The sequence below is a fragment of the Camelina sativa genome, chromosome 15, assembly GCF_000633955.1.
Source record: "Camelina sativa cultivar DH55 chromosome 15, Cs, whole genome shotgun sequence".
Taxonomy (NCBI): Eukaryota; Viridiplantae; Streptophyta; class Magnoliopsida; order Brassicales; family Brassicaceae; genus Camelina; species Camelina sativa.
In genome coordinates, this window is record NC_025699.1 from 1,724,126 (window position 1) to 1,746,679 (window position 22,554).

Here is a 22,554-nt window from a genome sequence, read left to right on the forward strand (position 1 = left end):
CCCATCTTCGTTCAAGTAATCAAGTAGGACATCATCATCCTTGGGAAACAAGATCCTTGTTGCAGGAGAGAGTTCAGTGAAAATGCATCCTGCACTAGCTGCATCTTTTCCACCCTACAATTGGATACACTATGATGAGCACAAGCATAGATTAATGAGAACAGTTGGTCTATTAGCTATCCTTACCGAAGCTCGTGTACCAAATTGGCCATTTGGTTTAAGTAAGTTGATATTGTTGCTGCCCAAGTAATCCTGTGCCATGCCTATGATAGTGCTGGAAAGACTCCCATGATGATAAGCTGAATTCTCCAATACATAACCAACGAATTCGGAAACCTTAATTTCTTCAACTAAGTTTATCTTGAATGCACAGAAAAGTATCTTTCTCTGACCGGGGTTGAGCCCATCAACCATTGAGGCAATTGACCGTTGAAGTTGGGCCCTGAAGAACAAGATCAGTTCTTTGTTCACGAAGTCACTGTATGTAACTTTCGCTTCTCTCTGATCAAGATGAGTGCCAAGCTGAATGGAATAGAGGAAATCAGAATAGGCAGATGTAATAAGCAGAAAACAGATATTTTAAAAGATAACTCAAATCCTCCATACCACATAGTTCGAAAGCCATTTTTTTCGGGCTTCAGTCTTCTTTTTACTGAAAGCAAGTTCAATGGCTTCTCCATCTTGTTCATCCTCCCAAACAAAAACCTTTTCGTGAAGACTAAGATTACGAAAGTACTCTTTCCCTTGAGATATATGGACAAAACAAAATCCTCATTATCACTTGTATCCAACCCCTGGAAAGATATATGGACAATTAGTATGCAGTGAACTTGAGCACTTACAAAAAGTTCATCTCTAAATAGTTACAACAGAAAGAAAACCTTGTAGTATCTGGTAGTCCATCCGGTTGCATTACCCAGTCTTTTTTTCCAGTCTTCCAACTCAGGGATTGAGAAAAATGACAAAACTTCTTTAGTCTCCATGTTCGTAGCCTGAGTATGATATATGTTCAGGGCAATTGTTAGCATTCTTTTCTCTACTATATCAAGCGCTATAAAAAATTGTGAAAGAAGGAGGATAAAGTCTTCTCTTTCTACTTACCTTCACAATGGGTGTTCTAATCTCACCTATGAATGATGGAACTTTGAGTAACCATGGCCAGTAATAGTAGAAAAGGTTTATTATGAGGCCCTTTATATGGGAACCATCATGATCCTGAACAAGGTGGAGAGAGAGAATTCGTCATGAAAGCATATTTATAGAATATGCTGAGTAAGAAGTAGACTGTAAACATACTTGATCAGTCATAATCCTGATATGGCCATATCTCAATGAGTTAACATTCTCGTACTTCATATTTTCCTCTAGCCCAAGAATTGTTTTTAAGTTCTTAATTTCCTTATTCCTTTTAATCTTACTGATGTTGGCATTCCTAACATTCAATAGCTTTCCTCCAAGCGGAAACACACCATAATATTTTTGACCCACAACAGATAGACCCGCGACCTGAACATAACGAGTATTAGGAGTGTTGTGATAAAAAACGAAAGGTGGCAGAAACTATAGATCATAACCACTTACAGCTAGACTTTTGGCTGAGTCACCATTAGTCAAAATCAACGTACAATCTTTAGAGTTCTCCCCTCCAGCTTCGAATGCATCAAGTAACTTCTCAACTTCAACCCTCTTTTTTTTGGCTCCATCACTTTTCTTTAGGTCTTTGCAGGATTCTGAGGTAGCCATGGTAGCGAGTTTCTGAGGGAGCATACTTGAGACGAGATCTAGAAGCGGAAGAGAGGGCGATTGTAGAGAAAACAGATCTATGAAATTAGGGTTTTCGCCAAAATAGAGAGGAGAGTTATTTTTGTCTTTTTGAAATTGGGAATTTTAGTGAGATATATAATGAACGTAAAATTGGAAAAAAAAAAAAAAAAAAAGAAGAGATTTTTTAACTACAAAATTAAGAATATGTATTCTACATATTTCTTTATTCTACATCAATTCAGAATATATTTATTCTGTATAATAAAAAAAGTAGAAGATATATAAAAGACATTTTAAAATTTATAATTCTATATAACTTAGAATATCATATAAAAAAAAGAAAATAAATTAAATAAGGAAAATGAATATTTTTTGAATAATCTTAATTTATGGTTAAGATTCTGTATTTATTGTTTAGATATCATATATGTGGACCGTCGACGATTAAAGAAAAACGATCAATCCTTCTCTTAAGATTGTTACATCTCCATCAAAAATTAAGAACGGTTGGTTAGAACCACCAAGAATAAGTTCTAATCATAGCATTTCTTGAACTTGAAAAGTAGCGATACATTTAATTTTTTTGAGAAGTAAACTTCTCCCTCATCTTACATTATTTCTACAGTATTTCGATGTGTGAACTAATTTGGGCCTTAATAAAGAAATGGACCTTATTTTGGGAAAAAACATTATTTGGCCAGCAAATCTTAATAAAGTATGTCTTTATCTTGATTTGGTTAAATGGTTATGGTGCGACCACTGGATTATATCCATTATTATCGTAAAATCGTATCCAATTTAGGTGGTGACTGGTTTTTCCGCTACCTTCCGCAAGGCGTTTGCGGATAGTAGCGGTTACTAGCGATTGGAACCAATCACACAAACCGCTCTCAATCGCTCTCAAATCATAATCGCTCCAAACCACTGAATTTTAAAAACTGCTTCCCGCAAGCGTTTGCGGCGGTTGGATTTTTTTTTTTTCTTTTTTTTTTTGTAAAAAAACACTTAAAAGAAATCAATGATAATGAATTTTTTTTTGTTATATCTTCTATCTAACCATTTTACTCATTAAAGATGGGAGAAAATGAAGTACGAATACGATTGCAGAGATTATAAAATAAATATTTAGAAGAAAATAATATTCCAATTTACTATAACCCGGAAAACTTGATGTAAATTTAATGGCACATCGTACATAAGTTCAAAAAAATCTAAATAAATTTAATATTTCATCAGAAATTTAAGAAAATAAAATTATTTATGAAAAATATTAAAACAAATCACCAGTGACTCTTCTCAACTCTCACTTGACCATTCTTACCGATGCAACTACTGACCCACGATCTAAGAGAAAAGATCTACGATCTAAAGCATATGTTTTGTCATTTATCAAATTACTTGATTAAAGTTTGGGTGAAAAGCCAAATGCATAAATGAATAAGTATTTCAATATGAAATTTATTTGTTTTTTGAATAATTATTTTAGTATTTTTAAAAAAATTTTGAATTATAAATCAAGTTTAATAAAAATTATGGTGTTTTTAAACATTTATATATTATATATTATATACATATACATGTGAATTTAGTGTCAGTTTAAATGATCGATGTAGACAAGTTTCTAAAGTGTAAATGCTTTCAACTCGTACTACTGGATTCCAAATAGATACCAAACAAAGAAACATCCGTGCCAGATCATCATGCATGGCCACTGTGTGTTACTAACGTCTAAATTAACATGCAGATCATCGTCGAGGTTTTAAGTGTCTGATACACGTAAAGAAGTTCTAGAGATATATGCAGATATGCAGAGCGAGTTTTGGGGCATTCTTAGATTTATTTCAATTATTTGAAAAAACACATACGACAAATTCAACCAAAAAAAAAGGGAAAAATTTCAAATTGATTAATTATTTTATGGTATCATGATGGAAGAAGCTGGAAATAAAGAAAAAACATCGAAAGCAAGATAATATAGCTAGTGAGCGGTGAATTGCATTCCTTGGAAAGAACGGTAGAGTGAAACATATTTCTCTAAGAGTGCCCCGATGATTTGATTTTGTAAGTCTAGGTAACGTTGTTTATTCTCATGCACATCTCTCAGCTCGGCAGATATGTTTTGGTATTCGTTTTCGTTGATATCTCAGCTTCTTCATGTTTTTGATGCTATCCTCAATTGTCTTCAGCTTTCTTTCACGAGAAGCATATATCGCTTTCTTCTCATCATATTTTCGGGTAGCCGTAGTTAGGAGATCCTTGGTCACTAACAATTTAAGCCTTTCATCTTGGATTTGTTTGTTTAGCAGTTCGAGCTCTTGTTTGGCTGCTTCACGACGCTGATGCGCAATACCGGTTTGGACGTCAGCGATTTGGTTATTCAAGGTGGCAATTTTAGCTAGACATTCTTCCTTTGACGGCAGCTGTTGAAGCTCCGCTAAACACTGCATCTCTATTCTATCTAATTCACGATCCTCCCTATTCGAGGCCTCTTCAATCGAATCCAAAGCATCTTCCAGATTCTTCCATTGTTGAGCAACGGCTATTGTTTGATTGGCTTCCTTGGTAGCCCTCTCTAGCGTTTCACGAATGGTTGTCATTGTCTCTCTTTCCAAAAGCAGCAAATTAAAGAAATCTGTAGTATCAAAAGCAAGCTCAGAAAGAAAACAAACAGTAGAGAAAAATAATAATTCGCTGATTGATTGTGGATTCCTTGCTGATGGAACTCCTACCCCATATTTATACTGATTCATTAGTGGAGCAAAAAGGAAAAAAAGTGGGGAGCGGTGTAATGTTTTCCTTTTTTTTGTTTTGGTAAATCTCTTTTGTTTTTTCCTTTTCGAAAAAGAGTTTTAGTACTTTATTTATTGACCGTCGGATCGAATCCAATTAAGCCGACTTTATCTCTTTTATTAACAAGTTCAAATATGCAAATTTTCCTTTTTTAGGTTTTCATATTAACTTAAAAACAGAAAATATTCAAATTTGCAAAATTTATTCTTTCCCTTTCCCTTGCAAAATTTATTCTTTCCCTTTCCCTTATAACAATAGCTATGAAAATCCAATCCACGAAATAACTTGATCTAGGCAAGTTATATAATAAAACTAATCACTAGAGAAAATAAACCGGCAAGAAAGCAAAAACTAGAGAAAATAATAAATAAATTAAATTACTAAATAAACAACACGTTTGATCATAAAAAATATAAACAACACAAATTAATCAAAACAAAAAAAATGTAACTTGTGAGAGGTGCAACAAATTAATGAGAAAGTGCAATACGGGAGGCAAGCTGAGCAGTCTCTTCTTGATTGATGATTGATGAATTGATAAATATATCGGACCTCTACTTGTTATCTTCTCTTTTCATACTACTGCCAGCTCTTGGACCTTCATGATGTCACTGGACTCAGCTGGCTTAACCACATGCGTTTTCTTTTTAATATCTGCATCCATAAATCCCTCGTGTTGCTTAAGCGTGTACTCATCTACAGCTATCTAGCTAAAAAAAATGTGTAATGAGCTGATTACATTTTGGATCTGAAAATTTAATTTTATAAATATATAAAGAATAAATATATTTCCATTTTAATGCCAAATACACAACAATATTCATTAAAAAAAGGAAAAAAAAAACCATTAACGATTGTGGTATTTCTGTATTATTTTTTTGTGTGACCTTTTGCGTGACCTTTCCTCGAAGATTTTATCATCTACCCATCTTACATTATTATTAGCAGTGTCGAGTCTTTCTTATTGCCTGTCCAGTTTTTGGTTTGTAGATGCTACCTGTTCGTTTATCGATTCCAACTCAATCTTTTATTCCTCCACCTGCTTCGTTAAACCTACCAATCTACCAATTGAAAAGATCATTATCAATCTACCAATTCATGCATGGACGTGGAGTTTCCTTTATTTTTGGTTATAAATGTTATAAATTAATCATGTAATTAAGCTCGTATTAAATTATGAAAATGTGCATAAGGAAATCTGTATACGGTCTTAATTAGACTATTCCTTTTATGTTGCACAAAAGAATTTTTAGACTTAAACAGTTAGTATTGACGCTGATAAAATGTTAAACTCAAATAAAGAAAGCAAATAAAAGGCAACTAATCTGACCTCTTTGAAGTAAGGCATCTTAAATTATTTTGAATTCATGTGAAATATTGTTTTGTTTTCAGATTTTGCTTTCCAACCTCCTCAATAGATTGGTGGTCTGGTTTTTCCTCAAAACGGAGAGAAATTCGTTATTAATCACTATCTTTATTCTATTATTAAAAGAAAAGTATATTTTGTACATTGTTCAAAATTATTCACTTAATTACTGAAACTGCCATTAACATTATGTACAGAAAATGATTAATTACAATTTAAAAGGATAATTACAATTTACAATGTTAAGGTTTCTGTATCTCGTTTATTTTTCACTTTCACCGTCACCGCTGGATTAACCCGACGTATCCGCTGATAATAAAGTTGTCTAGATGGGCTTATTAACGAGACATATGCTTGTTGGGCTTTCATTTGATTACATTAAACAGTCCCGTTTTTCGTTTTTTTTTCTTTTTCTTTTGGAGATCTCAAGTTAAAAAAATTTACATTAAAAAGGAAATAAATGATTTTTTTACTACGCCTTGCACTGTTTCTTACCAAAGGCCAATGTGTCTCAAAACAACAAAAAAACAGCAAAGGTTTTGTTTAGTTACATCAGGTCCGAAGAATCTACCTTCCTTGAAAGTATAAAGCCGAGCTGGAATCTAAAGCCGACGAAATCCTGCTAAATGCAGAATCAAGCCTTGACCCGAATCACGAAAGAGCCTGTGAAAAGCACATGAGAGAAGGTTAACTTACCAACCCGTAGCGACTTATAACCAACTTATCTATCTTTCTTCCTCTCGGATGTGTGATTTTGAAGATATAGAAGAAAGTGAAAGAATGAGAACATTTGAACGTAACCTTAATGGTATATACTACTTACATGTGGGAAGGCTTGATATGTCTGCAGAGACAGCACAAGGTATCCCCAAGTTGGAGAGGACACCTCTAATGATCCCGCATGGGAAATACAAGTACATGCTCACCGCTTGTGCTGCTTTGCTTTCCCCTGGAGTCGACGGATCTTCGGTTTCTTTATCAGATGAAGGGTCAATTGAGACACGAGACAACCACCGGAACTTGTTGTCTTGCAATACAAAAGTACCCTGAAGTAACAAACACTTGTGAGAAACACACACACAAGAAACATTGGTGAAAATTTCCAAAATTTTAAAGGAAATCTTACCCGGTGATTTGTCTTTAGATTATCTATCTGCTTCTTGAAGACCTCAGACCAGAAGTCTTTGCAGATAAACTTGATTGCCTCTAAATGGTCACTGAACCTTGGTCTTTCCATAGTGTACCTAATGACATTCAAAAGGATGGAGTTATGCACAATCAAACAATATGCAATATCTTCCACTGATCAGAGCCAACCATTGATCAGTAAAACACCTAAAATCCAAGACACCTAGGTCACAGAACACCAGAAACCTCTATATCTTCATGGCTAATTAGACTCATCTCAAAAAAATTTCACAGTTGCTCAACACTAAAACCCCAATGAGATATAAAACTCAGATCAAATTCTCAAACATTCTTGGCTAATTAGACTCGAGAGATATGACAAATCCAATATCAGAGAATCAACGCTAATGATATAAAACTTCGCCATCATCCCTCAGATCTACAGCTAATTCTAACATTCCCGAGAAAAAATCTCATTGATAGATGAAGAATCAGATCGAAAAGAAGACAACAAACCTCTCGGAGAGCTGATGGCCGACCTGATAACCAATGGCTTCGATCCTCCTCGCGGCGAGTTCCGGCTTGTTAGCGTAGAATCTACCACTGTACATAGCCACCATCTCCATCAACATAGTATCTACACAGCTCTCCGCTACTTCTCTCCCCATTCTCTTTCCGTCTCTCTCTCTCGACGACACGACACGACGACCGGTTTTGGAATTGGGATGATGATGCTACGATACGAAAGCTCCCCCCCGATCTATTGACTTGTAGAATATCACATGTAAGTCCTTAACAGTTTCTGTTGTTTCCGATTTTGTGACATAAGTTTCGAATGTGTCATAAATAACCCTGAATCTCTCAATTTAAACCGAGATCATCTTGGTTCATTTTTTCGTTCTCATACCCGAATTACACAATTATTCATGGTCATTCGAATTTAAATTCATTTGATTTTATTTATAACTAGATAAATTTTAAAAAAATATATTAAGAATAATTAAATAGTAATATATATGTTTTTAGATTTTATCTTATAATATTTAAATATTGAATATAAACTTCTCATATTTCATTTAATACTCTCTCAGTTACATTATATAAGAGTTTTAAAGTTTTTTTGTTCTATTTTATAATATTTTCTCAAATTTTTATATATAATTTTTGTTAATATAACAATATATGACTGTGGAGAAAAACAATATATGACTATTTGAGCTATGTATTTTCCTATTGGTTGAAATTTTATAAATATTAATAATATTTATTGTTTATTAATCTTTGTGTTTTTTTACCCAAAAACTGTTATAGGACAGGGAGTACCATTTAAATATCTATACCATCATAATAAACAATATTTTAAGTTTAATTACAAATTTCATCTTAATGCATAGAACTAAATGTTTTATATCAAACACAATTAATACATCATATCAAATCTATATCTTAGTAACAATTGGAAATACAAATAAAAATTAACAAAATATAATTCTCAAAAAACTGAATCAAACATTATTTAAGACATATTTGTTATGTTGTTATCTCATAAATACTAATTTTACCTCATGTCTTAATCAATTTTAAATGAGTGAAATTTATAAAATAAAAACATATATAAAGATACAGAGACATTCTCATCAAATAACTGAAGATTCATTTCTATAAATTATAATTTATTTCAAGTTATCATATGTTTTGACATATGCATTACAAAAATACATGTGTATGAAATTATAAAATAAATCATAAGAAAAAATTACTAATATTCTTAAATGATTTTTAATAAATGATACTTATTAATATTTGGAAACTTTTTCATCTAAAATAAATTTCCTCGTTAGACATTCAGTTTAGTAATCACATTTACATTTAACTATCTATTTCATCGTAAAACCATAATTCACTTCCTCGTGAACTAAAGTTAAAAATTTAATAATAAAATAATATAAGCATCATATGAGATAATATGTATATTGGTTAGTATTTTAAATTTAACAATAAAGATAATCAGTAAAAAGTCAGTTAACATCCACAAATTTTTGGAAATCCAAAAATATCCTAAATATCATTCTTCTATATGTCATAATTTCATAAGTAATGTTTTTGTCAATTTTCAACAATTAACCAAAAATTCATTCCTACAAACTCATTTTTCTATTTTTTTTTCATGTTTCTCATATTACTGCATGCATTAAAATCTTTAAATAAAACATGTAAAACTATACTAATACACATCATATATTGAAATTTTCTTTTTATAAAGTACATTATTCTTTCAATTTTTTGTGTACTTACTTACAATAAAAAATTATATTGCAACGATAAATACAATTTATATCCGAATAAAATTATGTTAAATAACTTATATTATTCTTTTTAACTTTGTTATTCATTAATTATTGATTAATATACATGCTTAATAAATTAAGTTTTTGCTTATACATGTCAAATTTTACTGTGAACACACATATAATATAATTAGCATACAATGAAAAATATATTGATTTTGTTAATTTTCCTTTTTGATTTAGAATTTGTTTTTAAATATAAACATGTATCTATAAATATAATTAGCTGTTTTATATAAAAAATATATATTTTATTTTGACACGTGTCAATATCTAATCAATATATTTGACATGTGTCACGATCTTATTAATGGGTAACTTTGACATCAAACTTTATATAATAAGATGTCTCTTTACTTTCACATTTTTATAGTTACAAAAATGCATATGTTAATCTTACATACTCCTATTTTATATATTACAATAGCAGACTTTTTGAATTTGATTGTTGAAAAAAATATGATATAATCTATTTTTATGTTTTTTTCAACAATATTTTTCTTTGTGTATAGGTGAGTATTTACCTTTTATTAGAAACATTAATTAATTGTATACTTTTCACAAACCAGTTTTTTCTTATATAAAAAGTAATATTTTTCTGGTAAAATTAGCAACTTAATTTAAAAATAAGTAAACAATATTATAATTTCGAATTTCATTACCACTAAAAATGTATTTGTACACACAAAAATATTTTACTTGTAAAATATACTCTTTAGTTTTTACTACAACCAACAAATTTATTTATGAACACATTAAATAACCTATTATATAGTTACAAAAACACATACGTTAATCTTACATACTCATATCTTATATATATTACAGTAACAGTCTTTTGAATAAATTATTTGATTGGTAAAAAAAAAATGACGATTTATTATTATTTTTTCTACTTCAAAAATCTTTTTCTTTTTGTAAAAGTAAGTATTTACATTTTCTTAAAACAGTAATTAATTCTATAATTTTCACAATCATTTATTTATCTTATAAAAAAGTAATATTTTTTCTTGTAAAAGTAGCAACATAAAATAAAAATAAGTAAACAATATTATTATTTCAATTTTTATTATTATTTTTTATACTTCAAAAATCTTTTTCTTTTTGTAAAAGAGAGTATTTACATTTTTTTAATAGTAATTAACCGTATAATTTTCAAATCATCTATTTATCTAATAAAAAAAGTAATACTTTTTCTTGTAAAGTTAGCAACTTAAAATAAATTAAGTACACAATATTATTATTATTTTTTCTACTTCAAAAATCTTTTTCTTTTTTGTAAAATACTTCAAAAATCTTTTTCTTTTTGTAAAAGCTAGTATTTACATTTTTTTAAACAGTAATTAACTGTGTAATTTTTACAATCATTTATTTATCTTATTAAAAATGTAATATTTTCTTGTAAAATTAGCAACTTAAAAGAAAAATAAGTAAACAATATTATAATTTCAAATTTCGAATTTCTATTTATTAGGTTTTCTTTTTTCTATTTTAATTTTATATAAAATCTTTTTATGGTAGGTTTAAATTTTCACATTTTTATTTTAAAATAAATTTAGAATTGACGCGTGTCAACATCTTTTCAATATTTTTGACACGTGTGACTATCTCGTTAATAAGAAATTTTTTCATTGAACTTTATATAATAAGATATGGTTATAAATCATTTTTAAATGTATTAATTGAGTAATATATGTTATTTTCTTGTAATTCGAATAAAAAATATGCATAAAAAATTGATTTTTTTATGGACTTTTTTTGTTATATAATAATTCAAAATAATTAAAAAAATCAAACAAAAATGAAAGGAGAAACACATGATGATTGACATGCATTTATCTATATTAACATTTTTGAAATACATTTTGAGTTATGTCTTTTTGGTTATACTTATTTAAATTTTTTTTTGCAAAATTAATCCCTAAAAATTGCAAAAAAAACAACAACAAACAATTTAATGTTTTAACTATAATTACAATATCCTCACCAAATCTTCGACTTATCAATATATTAACTACACTTGCAGATTTTATAGGAAAAGGAAACATGATATACTACACCCACACTCATGATTAGTGGTGTATTATATTACTAGCATATATTATAACTACATACATCGTATACTTGATCACCAAGATTATCTCTGCACAAAAAACCCTATGATCTCTTTAATGTTTAGACACTATAAAAATTTCGGTTTACGGAGGCTAATATCACGATAAATACTTACTTTCTTACTTTTTGTTTATATATTGCTTATGTTTTGCTTATCTTCTTCTTAATAATTTTGTTTTTAAACTTAATTCATATCTTAATAATTATAATGTATTGACAGAGTTGTAATCAAATATAAATTATCTAAAATTTAAAATTCAGTAAACAAAACCATTTTAAATCTGTTCTATTATTTTAACTAGCCTCAGTAATCTTTGAGTTCACGATTCTCAGCCTCTTTCTTCAAGTCCTTCTTCCTTGAATGTAGAAGGGCAGCCGCAATAACTGCAAGAGATGCAGCTCCCAGGCCTAGACTTCTTTTGGCTTGAGGAGCATCGTACACCTTGCTCGCCATGCCTAAAACCGGAGCCACACAGTTTTGTGATCTGGTGACGGCAGTTGCAATTGCTGGGTTGAATGAGGGTATGGCTTCCCCGGCAGCATCCAGGGCCTTGATGATTGGACCGGCTGCAGCTTTGATGCACCCCTTTTTCAGGAGATTAAGGGGAGCATCAAGTAAGTCAGAAAAGCTTATCTGGCTTATCTGATCTTTACCTCCTTTCCTTCGTCTCATTCTCTTTTCATGATGTTTCAGAATAGAACGATGATGTGTAGAAATTAGTTTTGCTTTGAAGAAAGATGCTGTGTAACTAGCTAGCTCATCTAGGGTGCATAAAAGCAGAGAGAACTTATAGTACAAGTTCATGCAAAAACCACTTTTACCATAATGGTAAAAGTGGGATAACAGCACAACTCATTAGAACGTCTAATGAGGAATTACGCGTGAATTTGAATACTAATGTTGTGTAAAAAAGAGAGCAGAAAAGACTAATATGAGGAATTAGCATGAAGCAGTTGTTTAGTTTATGTAAAGAAGACATTCCTAATGTAGATATTATCTACAATGACAAAATCTAAAAAGAGACATTCCATAGAATACTAATGTTGTGTAACATAACAGATCCATTCTTTACATCTCAATTGAATTATTAATGATTTTTTTTTAAGATTAAAAAGAAAGTTTCATAATATTCCACCACATCTTAAGTATCTTAATCAAATTAAGTTTTTAATGAATTTAATTTATAGATAAATTATATTTGATTACAAATTTTGTCAATACATTATAATTATAAACATATGAATTAAGTTTAAAAACAAAACTATTAAGATGAAGATAAGCAAAACATAAGCAATATATAAACAAAAAGTAAGAAATAAATGTGAAAAAATCATAAGTTTAATTTGAGACACTAATATCTTTTTATGAGTTCTCACATTTACCAATCCCATTCTCGCATATTCCGTTGGATTTTGTTTTGTCTCGTTTCATATTTCTAGAAACCTGAGAGTGTTTTTTTGAAAGAAATGAAAACTAAGTAAAGAAATGGAAATAAATGTTAACAGAACTCGAGTCAATAAATTTGGACTTAGGGTCTGATCACAATAGTGCTTCGTGTGATAATGATCAATAACAAAAACAAATTATGTTGTAGATATTATTGACTTACCAAAGGCTTCAAATTGTCCATCCATGGGCAGTTTCACTTCGTCTATGAATATTGGAATATGAAATATGGATTATGAAAAGGGAAAAACGAAAAAAAGAAAAAAAGAGATTTTATTCTTTTCAAGATAAGTATTGCTTTAGACTTTAATGTACATTTTAGTTTCTATATATTTAAAATAATATATACTTTTAAGCTGGTAGAAATTAGGATAAATGGGGAAACGAATCAGAAGAAGGAAGGAAACTTTAAGATAATTGAAAAAAATCTTTATTTATTAATTATGAAAATAATATATATATATATATATATATATATATATATAATATATTATTTTCATAGGATGGCTGAATAAGATAGGGAGTTGGGTATAGAGGAATAAGGAAACACAATCAATCACACTTATGATTCGTGTATCAATTATGTAATTAGGAGATTGCATATCAATCACAATCTACGTGATTAGTCTCTACCTCTGTATATATATCTTGTATTATGTTCTGTTAATAATCAATTCATTCACCTTTCATATTGGGGACCTAAGTAGTTTCCGACCCGATGATGCAGATTCTGAGATATGTCGTCGCGAAGGTATCTGAGTGTTGTTGATTCTTATTTGTTGTTTCAGTTAAGTTAAATAACAAAACAAAACAATTTTGTAGAGTTATCGCTCATTTGGGGAGCGCCAATCTCGTGTGTTCTCTTCCTCGCCTAGAAACAATGGTATTATTCCTTATCATGGAGACCAGAGTTGTCGGAATCTTCTTCTTCCTGTCTGATTTTGTTTGATACTGTCTGATCTAGAGATTAGATTGATACTGTTTCTGAATCTAGAGATGAGATTAGATTAATACTGTTTCCTTTGTCTGATCTATAAACTACACTAATACTGTTTCCGTTGTTGTCTGATCTATAAACTACACTAATACTGTTTCCGTTGTTATCTGATCTAGACATTATTAGATTGATACTGCTTCTGAGTCTTTTCTTTTTGTCTGATTTCTGAGCAATGTTTTATGTCAAGGTGCTGGATTGGCTATCGCATATGCGCCTTACGCAGCGATTGGAATGGCAATGGCTGCCTCTGGCTTTTTTTATGTGCATGTTCACGCAACTGTTGATCGAGTTTTACAGGAGCACCTCGCGAGTCAGAAATGTCAGCTGCGAAAAGTATAACTGAAAAAGCCCAAAAACAGTTCGAGAGATCAGTGAAGTTGGGCAAGCAGATAGCAGAGATGAACGAGCAGCAAGAAGAGAAGAACAAGCAGCAAGCAGAGGAGAACAAGCAGCAAGCATTGCTGCTGGCCAGGTGGCAAGAACAGATTTCGATTAAAAGACGGGGTTATTGAGATTGATATCTTGTTGTGTTGTGTGGTGTATTGTCTAACCTAGTATTATTATAGATCAAGTGAGGAATGTCTAACCTAGTATTATTATACATCAAGCGCTCCCCACCGCAAAAGAACCATGTTGCTTTAGCATATTGTCTATTTTATATCAGCACTAATCTAAAACTGCACTCCTCAATGGCATATGATTCCGTCCATGTTGACATATCTTGTACTTTCCTGTTCCTCGAAAAGTTATACATTTGCGAAGTAGTGCTCACCATGCGAAGGAACTAAACCAGAGAGAATAACGGAGAATTTCTTTCTCAGAAGCCGTCAACATGAACAGAAGAAGCTCCAAGTGTAGGAAGAGACGAATCTAGTTCGAGAATCGATTAGAGCAAAATTATAAACCCTAAAATTTGAATGGACTCAGAGAAGAGCATATTTTTCTTCTTCAAAATAAGTATTGTTTTATATATTTTATATACATTTTGGTTTGCGTATTATTGTAAATTATTCAATTTAAATAGGGAAACGAATCTGAAAAAGGAATGAAAGCTCAGATTATTGAAAAATATCTTCTATCTATTACTAATTCTGAAGACAAACAAGAGAAGAGAAATGTTGACCCCAAAAAAAAAATATATATATATATTTATAAATAAAGATTATTATTAATCATGACTTTCATTTTCATAGGACCTAAAAGAAAGAGAACGTCAAACCTTCTAGTAGTTTCCGACCCGATCATGCAGATTCTGAGATGTGTCCTTGCGTTTGTTTGTTCAACTGATTGTGTCACATGAATTAGATCCTAATTTTTTTTTTTTTTTTTTTTTTAAATAAAAAACGAAAACAATTTGCAGGGTTATCGCTCATTTGGAAAGGCGCCAATCTCGTGTGTTCTCTTCCACGCCTAGAAACAATGGTATTATTTTCCTTTTGCGTCTGATCTAGAGACCAGAGTTGTCTGAATCTTCTTCTTCTTGTCTGATTTTTGTTTGATACTGTCTGAATTCTGATCTAAGAGATATTCGATTCGATATTGTTTCTGAATCTATAGATTAAAACTGTTTCCTTTCTCCGATCTATGTAGTTTAGACTTGTCTCCTTTGTTGTCTGATCTAAAGATTTATAAGATTAAATACTGTTTCTGAATCTTCTTCATTTTTTTCTAATTTTGAGCGCTGTTTCTCGTCAAGGTGCTGATTTGGACAACGCTGTCAACGCATGAGCGCCTTACGTAGCGTTTGTACTGGGAATGGCTGTGTCTAGCTGTTTTTATCAGTATGCTTACGCAACTTCTCTAGGAGTTCACCTAAAGAAGCGTAAGCAAGAACTGTCTGTTGCGAGAAGTAAAATTGCAGAGAACCGAAAACTGGGGGAGAAATTAAAGGACATGAGCAAGCAGCTAAAGGAGAACAAGCAGCAAGCAGTGGAGAACATGCAGCAAGCAGTGCTGCTGGCGAAGTGGGAAGAAGAGATTAGTATTAAAAGTCGACGGGGTTATTAAGATTGATATTATACAAAAGAACCATGTTTCTTTATCTATTATGTATCAGCACTATTCTAGCTCATATATAGAGTCTAATTAAAACTACACTCCTCAATGGGGCATATGATTCCATCCATGACATTTTTTGTTCTTCAATATTCTCCTGAAAAAGTTTTACTATATTTGCCAAGTAGCGCTCGCCTATATCTGCAATCTAGCCACTTAATAATTTTGTCGAGGCTTGGCAAATTCTAAAGCTCCCAAGTCAGTCGGTTTCCTACTATTTAACGCTTATGTGCCTGTAAACTGCTAAAAGAATCATCAAAGTTATAGTACTATACTTTTTTTTTTCTTCTAATGATGTTGCTTGCTGCTGCTTCGTACTTGTTGCATTCTCTATAGCTTTGCCCATATCTATTTCCTATTTCCCGGTGCAGAGCATTGCTTTGCTTCGTCTTCCTTTAAAGTAGGAGTGGCCAAGACTCATGAAAAGAAGTTTCGTCCATTTCACAGGAACATTTTTGATTATCTGAGCACGATTGGTTGGTAGGTAGGATTGCTGGTAAGCTAGAGATGATGGATCTCCAACAAAATCACCAGCCTCCATCTTTTCCTCTGCAATTTTTTTTTTTTGCTTTCGCAGCATCTTCTATATTGCATTCCATTGCAACAATAAACCTCGTAAAATCAAATCTCTCCAGTCAGCTTAGCTAAGTCTATGAAACACAGCACAGTCAGGGAAGCTATAACTCATACTCCCTGCAATACACATTGTTAATATAACCTATCAGTTCCTAATCTTAACCCGTCACTCTAAAAAATCAGTGTAAGCAAAAACTCTACTTATTGCTTACCAGTTCAGAGACAAGAACTGTGAACAACGCAATCATCCTTCACCACATAAATAAATCCAATAGGCCTTAAGAGTGTGGAGTTAGATGATGTCACTATTCCGTGTTCAATATAAATGATTTGGTAGCACATTACGCCTCACAATGTTTATAATATCAGTAGCTTGTAACAGACTTTCAAGATGCACAACTAAAAAGAATAATATTATCATTATTATTTCTTTCTAAATCACAGTTCCCATAGTTTAACTCCCCTATAAAATCAGAATGAAATATAAAAACATGAGAAAAGTAAGTTTTTTTTTTTTGGGTACTGTTTGTGTGTAAAGAGTGGAAATGGGGAAAATATAGGAATAAGGAGAGCACTAATCAGAAGGAAAGCTCAAGATGAGAAGGGTTGGATTCATGGTCAAGCCCTTTCCTTGATTTTTGCCAGAGCTGTGACTCTATGTTCAGCTTCCTCAGCTCCATTAGCCCTCTTTCAACTGCACCCGTTAAATTTACCCAAATTCATAATTATGTTTGCTTTTATTTGCATACATCTCATTGTCAGTGAGAGTGAGTGTAAGAAGACTGTACCATCAACAGCATCTTGTGACGTGGCAGATCGAGTCGCTTGGTTTATCCAATACTGGAGACGCTCATCCGCTAGATCAGATTCAATATCATGGTTCTTAGCTCTTCTCCAGAAATATGAAAGCCATGCCTGTATCCAAAGCCACAATGAGATGGTCACACTTACACCTGACGTTACCTGATAGTTGTGATGTGATTTTCTTTACCTGTTTAAAACTCACATCTTCAACTTCTTCGTCGCTTAACTCTGATTGGGACAACCAAAATGCATAAAGAACGTTTGAAGGAAAAGATTCAGGGTTTTATCATATAATGACATGACCTTGCTTAGGGTCTGATCACAATAGTGCTTCGTGTGATAATGATCAATAACAAAAACATATCATTTTGTAGAAATTATTGACTTACCAAAGGCTTCAAATTGTCCATCCATGGGCAGTTTCACTTCGTCTATGAATATTGGAAAATGAAATATGGATTAGGAAAAGGTAAATAGTATTTGTTCAAGGAAAACATCAAGTTAAGTATCGTTTCAAGGTATATCTTTGGTCATCACCTGAAACAAAAAACTTTGATGATGAGCTCCGTCTATTTTGAGCCATGACAAACGCAACTGCTTCCTGAACCTTTTAAGACAGAGCAACGGATGATACTTAAAACTCTCCTGAAACCATCTAATTACAAACCTTTGCTTCTAAAAAAAAAGATAGAGGCGACAAGAAAAGTTATCATGTTATGTTAAGTTTTTTCACCTTTAGTGCAGCCAGCTCCCGCAAACCTTTCTCGACCCATATCATGCTTTCGACATTTCCTTCCCCAGAAGTTTCTTGCAGATTTTCCAATGATTTTTCTCTTTCGCCTTTAGTGTTGTTAGCTGCTTAGTGGGGAAATCAGAGGGTAAGAACGAGCGAGGTCAGAATAATACTAAACATCTACCGTTAAATTTCTGCACCAAGCTGAAAACATTACATTCTGAAACTCCATCCCTTGCTCTTTGTCCTGCCGACAGAACAATCTCGAAAGGAAGAGGTGCAAATGATGACCAGTATTCATGCTTTGCTCCTGCAATATCCGCTTGAATGCCTGCCAACAACATTTCACCCAACTTTAGCCCATAATAAAATCAGTGTAAAGATTTGTTTTGCGTTTATCGATCTTATTACTTATAAATTTATGGATTAAGAAGTCAAGGTAGTACCATGTCTAACGCATAAGCCCCAATAACGTGAAAGCCAACACCTCTTCAGAACAACCTCTTCCTAAGATAAAGAGCTATAGATGAGAAGATATCGACTTAAAAAAAAAACACTAAATGGAAACAAAATGTATAAACCTTAAACAGTAGCGTACCATTTCCTCCTGAGTCAATATCAATCTCTTGGTCACGGTCTTAAGAGAATTAAGCTCTGATACAACTTCATGAAGCTGCTCTAAAGAAGATGCTGCCTCATCCCTAGCGATCTAAATCCAATCCAAGATCTAAAACGTTAGTACAGATGCCAGTAAGAACAACAAAATACATAAACTTGAAGTACCTCAGCTTCTGTGTGAAGAGCCGAAACATCTTCCCTCCTTCCTCCATGATTTTGTGATGCCACTTTCAAAGCAGCCTGAAAAGAAATGGTTTTGTGGATTATGCTACTTTTGATTGTCAAGATCTAAACTAAGATCACAACGCATGATGAGTCAGCTGTCAAAACCATCTACACTGAAAAAATTTCTTTGCATATACAAAAATGGAGAAATAAGTTGTATTAAGAAATGCAGAAGCAAGTTACTGAATCCACGTTTGGACACTTCATTTGCTGATAATGATGGTAGGCAGACATAATTATTAGAACTTTATAATTTAAAAATAGTGTATGGGATCATGTAGAAACTTGATCGGACACTAACCTCTCTCTGTTGTAGAGCTGCCTCCTTTCTGAAGTAAGAAACACATTCACAGAATTAGAAAATTTGCATATGTCAACTAAAAGTTGCACATAAACTGAAGCTTGCCTGCTTAAAAGACGTGCGTCCATAGTAACACCTTCTCCAAGGATTTCAACCTAATAAAAAGCAGCTTTGAGTTTATAGATGTAGTTAAAGTTCCAGAAAAGAAACACAGACTAATGATACAAACAGTTCGTAAGAAGGGACTTCTATGCTATTCTGCATGAACCATCTGCTTACCTGTTTCTCAAGTTGCTTAGCTCTTGCATCTGCTTCGTCACACTTATCTTCTGCAAGTCGAAGCTGGGGATGCATAAATTAGGATGGGATGCAAACTATAGTAAAATTTACAGGTATTATCTAACTTCACAAAGAATCTGCTAGACTAATATACATAAGATATGGTTTTTCCCTGAGATTAGCAACATCCACGACAAAATTTAGAAAGAGAATTTCTCAAATTCGCCAATGTAATTTCAGGAGATATGTCATCAAACGAAGTAACTAATGCCTACTGACACAAACTGTGAAAATTTACTGCCATCACCTTTTCTAACAAACTTTCATTTTCTTCTTGTAGCATATCAACCTGAAATGAAAACGAAAAATCTTGGAATCAAAAGCGTAAAGTGTAAGGAAAGCTCTAACCACAAAAATCTACAAAAGGAAAAGGCATGAGTTAGAGACAGAATAACCAGGAACTCAGATATCGAAAATATAGACTGAACTAGTTAATGCGTTTCATGAAAATATATCATCAGCTCCTGAAGAAAGCAAACCTCATCTTGCAAAGCTGAAGTAGAACGTTGGCTGCCTAACTCTCTTAAGTTGCCAGAGCTTCCCAAATCCATGGAAAACCTGCTAATGGACAGAAACCACTGAACTAAGATCACACTTGATGAGTAGGTGAATGTGAATGAAGTGGGTAGATGTGAACAATGATAAATGAGCATCCTCTAACATATCGATAACTTTAGTTCGGATATGCTGTCGTTTAGTTACCTTTTATCTTTTCGAAGATTGGTTGGCGTGTCGGATTGAAACGCAGGAGTCACTGGTTTAAGTGATATAGGCACCGTCGATGGCATTAAAGGAACTGTCCGTATTGGACGACCACTGAAAGATGAACGAGCTGATGGAGGTTGATCCAGAGCACTGAGAGACTGGGATGATTTGTTAGAGACTACAGAACGAGCGGATGCAGATTGCTCCACTTGGTTGGTTGTCTGAGATGGATGACTCGTCAATGTTGAAATAGCTGAAGGTTCTGTAGAATCTTCGCATGATGCGGATCGGCTACCTGAAGTTGGAAGTCCGGTCTGAGCTTGTTCCTTAGTACGAATTGACTAATGGAAAATAAACAAAGTTTCAGAAGACGTAAAAACAACAAAACAAAACAGGTGCTAACCGTAAAGAATGAGTCACAAACTTTGAGGCATGAAACATCTAATGCTGATGCAGATAGTCCAAAACAGTTAACTACACTACACCCTCTTCTTTCCTGGTGAATACCATAATGCTTATAAACACAAATGCAATGCTGATACTATTACAACCTTCAAAACACCTATAGACAGTGTTCTAGTGCTATCATGTCTTAAAATATCAAACTGTTTCTTGATTGACGAGTTTCTGAAAGTCTAAGCAAATATCATCATTTTAGTGAAACATCTACTAGTTCATGATTCACTATTAAAGGGTACATTTATCGAGACTAAATTTACCAAAGGAGTGCGAGGTCTCATTGATCGTCCACCTGCAAGTCCTATGCTTGGCATGCCACTAGTAAACGGCTCATCAAAATCAGCATCACTGTCTCCATTGGCTGGTGACTTAGCTAATGCTTGTGAATGCCTTAATGGAGGGGTTTTTGTCTGTAGTACACAGTGATAGGTCAAGTTAAACGAGTAAAACTAGCAAGAACACACTCGAAAAATAGTATGAGAAAGCAAGAGATTTCAGAAACGACTCACAAATTCTTTAACTGACATACAACAACAAGTTTTAAATCGATAATGTTAAACAAACTAATTACCAGAGGAGAACGTGACCGTGCTCCCCTTCCACCAGCAAGTCCTACACTTGGAATACCACTTGTATAAACATATGGAGTCTCATCATCTTCATTATCGTCATCTGCTGGCTGATGAACTGCCACCACCGGACGCCCTTGTGGCTGGCTTTTGTTCTGTGCTTTTCAAATTTTTTTAATCTAGACGTTAAAACTTATGTTGAAATTTTGAGAAACATGAACAAAACCTACAGTCAGCAAGTGTCCAAGTATCGGAACAATACCATAGATGACTGTGCCCGCATTGCCCTCCCACTTGCAAGCCCAATACTTGGCCTACCAATTGTATAATCTACTGAAACAACATCATCATCATCGTCGTCGTCCTTCTTATTATCTTCATTAGCTGGTGGCGTCCGTCTCGAAGGTGCAATTTTAGTCTGCACGAAAAAAGGGTATTAGCATAATAAGGAAGTTGAAGCCAAGAAACATTTGACAGACAAAAAAAGAACTTAAAACAAACCATCACAGGAGACTGAGGTCTTATTGTTCTTCCACCAGAAAGTCCAATACTTGGTCTGGTGCTGGATACATCCACTGAAAAGTCATCATCTTCATTATCATCATCAGCTAACTGTGGAGTTGCTCTCTGAGGACGCCTTGCAATAGGGTTCCTTACCTGTCATTCAAGAAAACGAGTATCACATAAATTAAATCCCTAGAAAGAGACCAACTGAGAGAAATTAGCAAAGCCCTCATACCAGTGGAGAGCGAGAAGGATGAGATCTTCCAGCAGCGAGTCCAATGCTACCTGTACCGGAGGAGGAAGCATTATAGTCAAAGGAAAGGTCGTCATCACTGTCTTCATCGTCCCCTGTTTGATTTGACATCACAGCCGCAAGTCTCTGAGCAGCTGCTTTCGTCTGTGCTTTCTTAGCACTCGAAGCATTGGATCCTGAACGTGTATGACGATGCATCAAAGGAGACGTCATCATCGGCGAAGATGGTGTTACTGGCTCCGTACTCTTATTCCTTACGTGTACAGGTCTCGCGTTTCTCATCGTCCTCAACTACAAAAAAAAATTAACTAAATCAATCATCCACATTCACATTCAATGGAAAACTCAAAATTACACCAAAAGTTACCAAATTTATCTCTCTTCCTAGAAACCCATCTCGAAATTTTGGAAACCACAGCAAACGCAAAAGAAAAAAAAAAAAAAAAAAAACGAACGCG

The 22,554-nt window shown here is 33.0% G+C and overlaps 2 protein-coding genes and 1 pseudogene across 6 annotated transcripts; all 3 read right to left on the bottom strand.

Moving 5' to 3' along the window:
* Positions 1-1,882, bottom strand: part of LOC104744623 — a 5,478-nt pseudogene extending 3,596 nt beyond the window's left edge.
* On the bottom strand, positions 5,037-7,815 carry LOC104744624 (trafficking protein particle complex subunit 6B-like). Of its 3 annotated transcripts, none has more exons than XM_010465694.2 (4): positions 7,565-7,815; positions 7,047-7,164; positions 6,744-6,966; positions 5,037-5,208 (listed from the first exon to the last, which is right to left on the bottom strand). In XM_010465694.2, exons 1-4 carry the CDS (start codon positions 7,714-7,716, stop codon positions 5,129-5,131), a joined length of 573 nt encoding a protein of 190 aa, XP_010463996.1. In that variant the 5' UTR covers positions 7,717-7,815; the 3' UTR covers positions 5,037-5,128. The 3 variants fall into 3 exon arrangements, with proteins under 3 accessions (XP_010463996.1, XP_010463999.1, XP_010463997.1); XM_010465697.2 differs by having other exon boundaries at positions 5,191-5,264; positions 7,565-7,775; XM_010465695.2 differs by lacking the exon at positions 5,037-5,208 and adding an exon at positions 6,346-6,583 and having other exon boundaries at positions 7,565-7,775.
* LOC104744625 (coiled-coil domain-containing protein SCD2-like) lies at positions 17,039-22,548 on the bottom strand. Of its 3 annotated transcripts, none has more exons than XM_010465698.1 (22): positions 22,464-22,548; positions 22,079-22,387; positions 21,841-21,996; positions 21,602-21,757; positions 21,342-21,494; positions 21,031-21,180; positions 20,309-20,652; positions 20,086-20,164; positions 19,854-19,895; positions 19,547-19,609; positions 19,373-19,422; positions 19,268-19,295; positions 18,907-18,981; positions 18,722-18,832; positions 18,570-18,630; positions 18,341-18,454; positions 18,124-18,245; positions 17,928-17,997; positions 17,780-17,821; positions 17,578-17,618; positions 17,375-17,501; positions 17,039-17,280 (listed from the first exon to the last, which is right to left on the bottom strand). In XM_010465698.1, the coding sequence occupies exons 2-22, from the start codon at positions 22,376-22,378 to the stop codon at positions 17,165-17,167; spliced, it is 2,400 nt and encodes a 799-aa protein (XP_010464000.1). In that variant the 5' UTR covers positions 22,379-22,387; positions 22,464-22,548; the 3' UTR covers positions 17,039-17,164. The 3 variants fall into 3 exon arrangements, with proteins under 3 accessions (XP_010464000.1, XP_019092799.1, XP_019092800.1); XM_019237254.1 differs by having other exon boundaries at positions 20,086-20,167; XM_019237255.1 differs by lacking the exon at positions 22,464-22,548 and having other exon boundaries at positions 20,086-20,167; positions 22,079-22,438.

Coding starts and splice junctions, on each gene's coding strand:
- LOC104744624 (XM_010465694.2), bottom strand. CDS start 7,716: ATGGGGAGAGAAGTAGCGGAGAGCTGTGTAGATACTATGTTGATGGAG. Junction 6,967..7,046: donor ATCTAAAGACAAATCACCGG/GTAAGATTTCCT, acceptor TTGTTACTTCAG/GGTACTTTTGTATTGCAAGA. Junction 5,209..6,743: donor CATATCAAGCCTTCCCACAT/GTAAGTAGTATA, acceptor TTATGGATGCAG/ATATTAAAAAGAAAACGCAT.
- LOC104744625 (XM_019237254.1), bottom strand. CDS start 22,378: ATGAGAAACGCGAGACCTGTACACGTAAGGAATAAGAGTACGGAGCCA. Junction 18,833..18,906: donor CTCTTCACACAGAAGCTGAG/GTACTTCAAGTT, acceptor GATTGGATTTAG/ATCGCTAGGGATGAGGCAGC. Junction 17,998..18,123: donor GGGAGCTGGCTGCACTAAAG/GTGAAAAAACTT, acceptor CTGTCTTAAAAG/GTTCAGGAAGCAGTTGCGTT.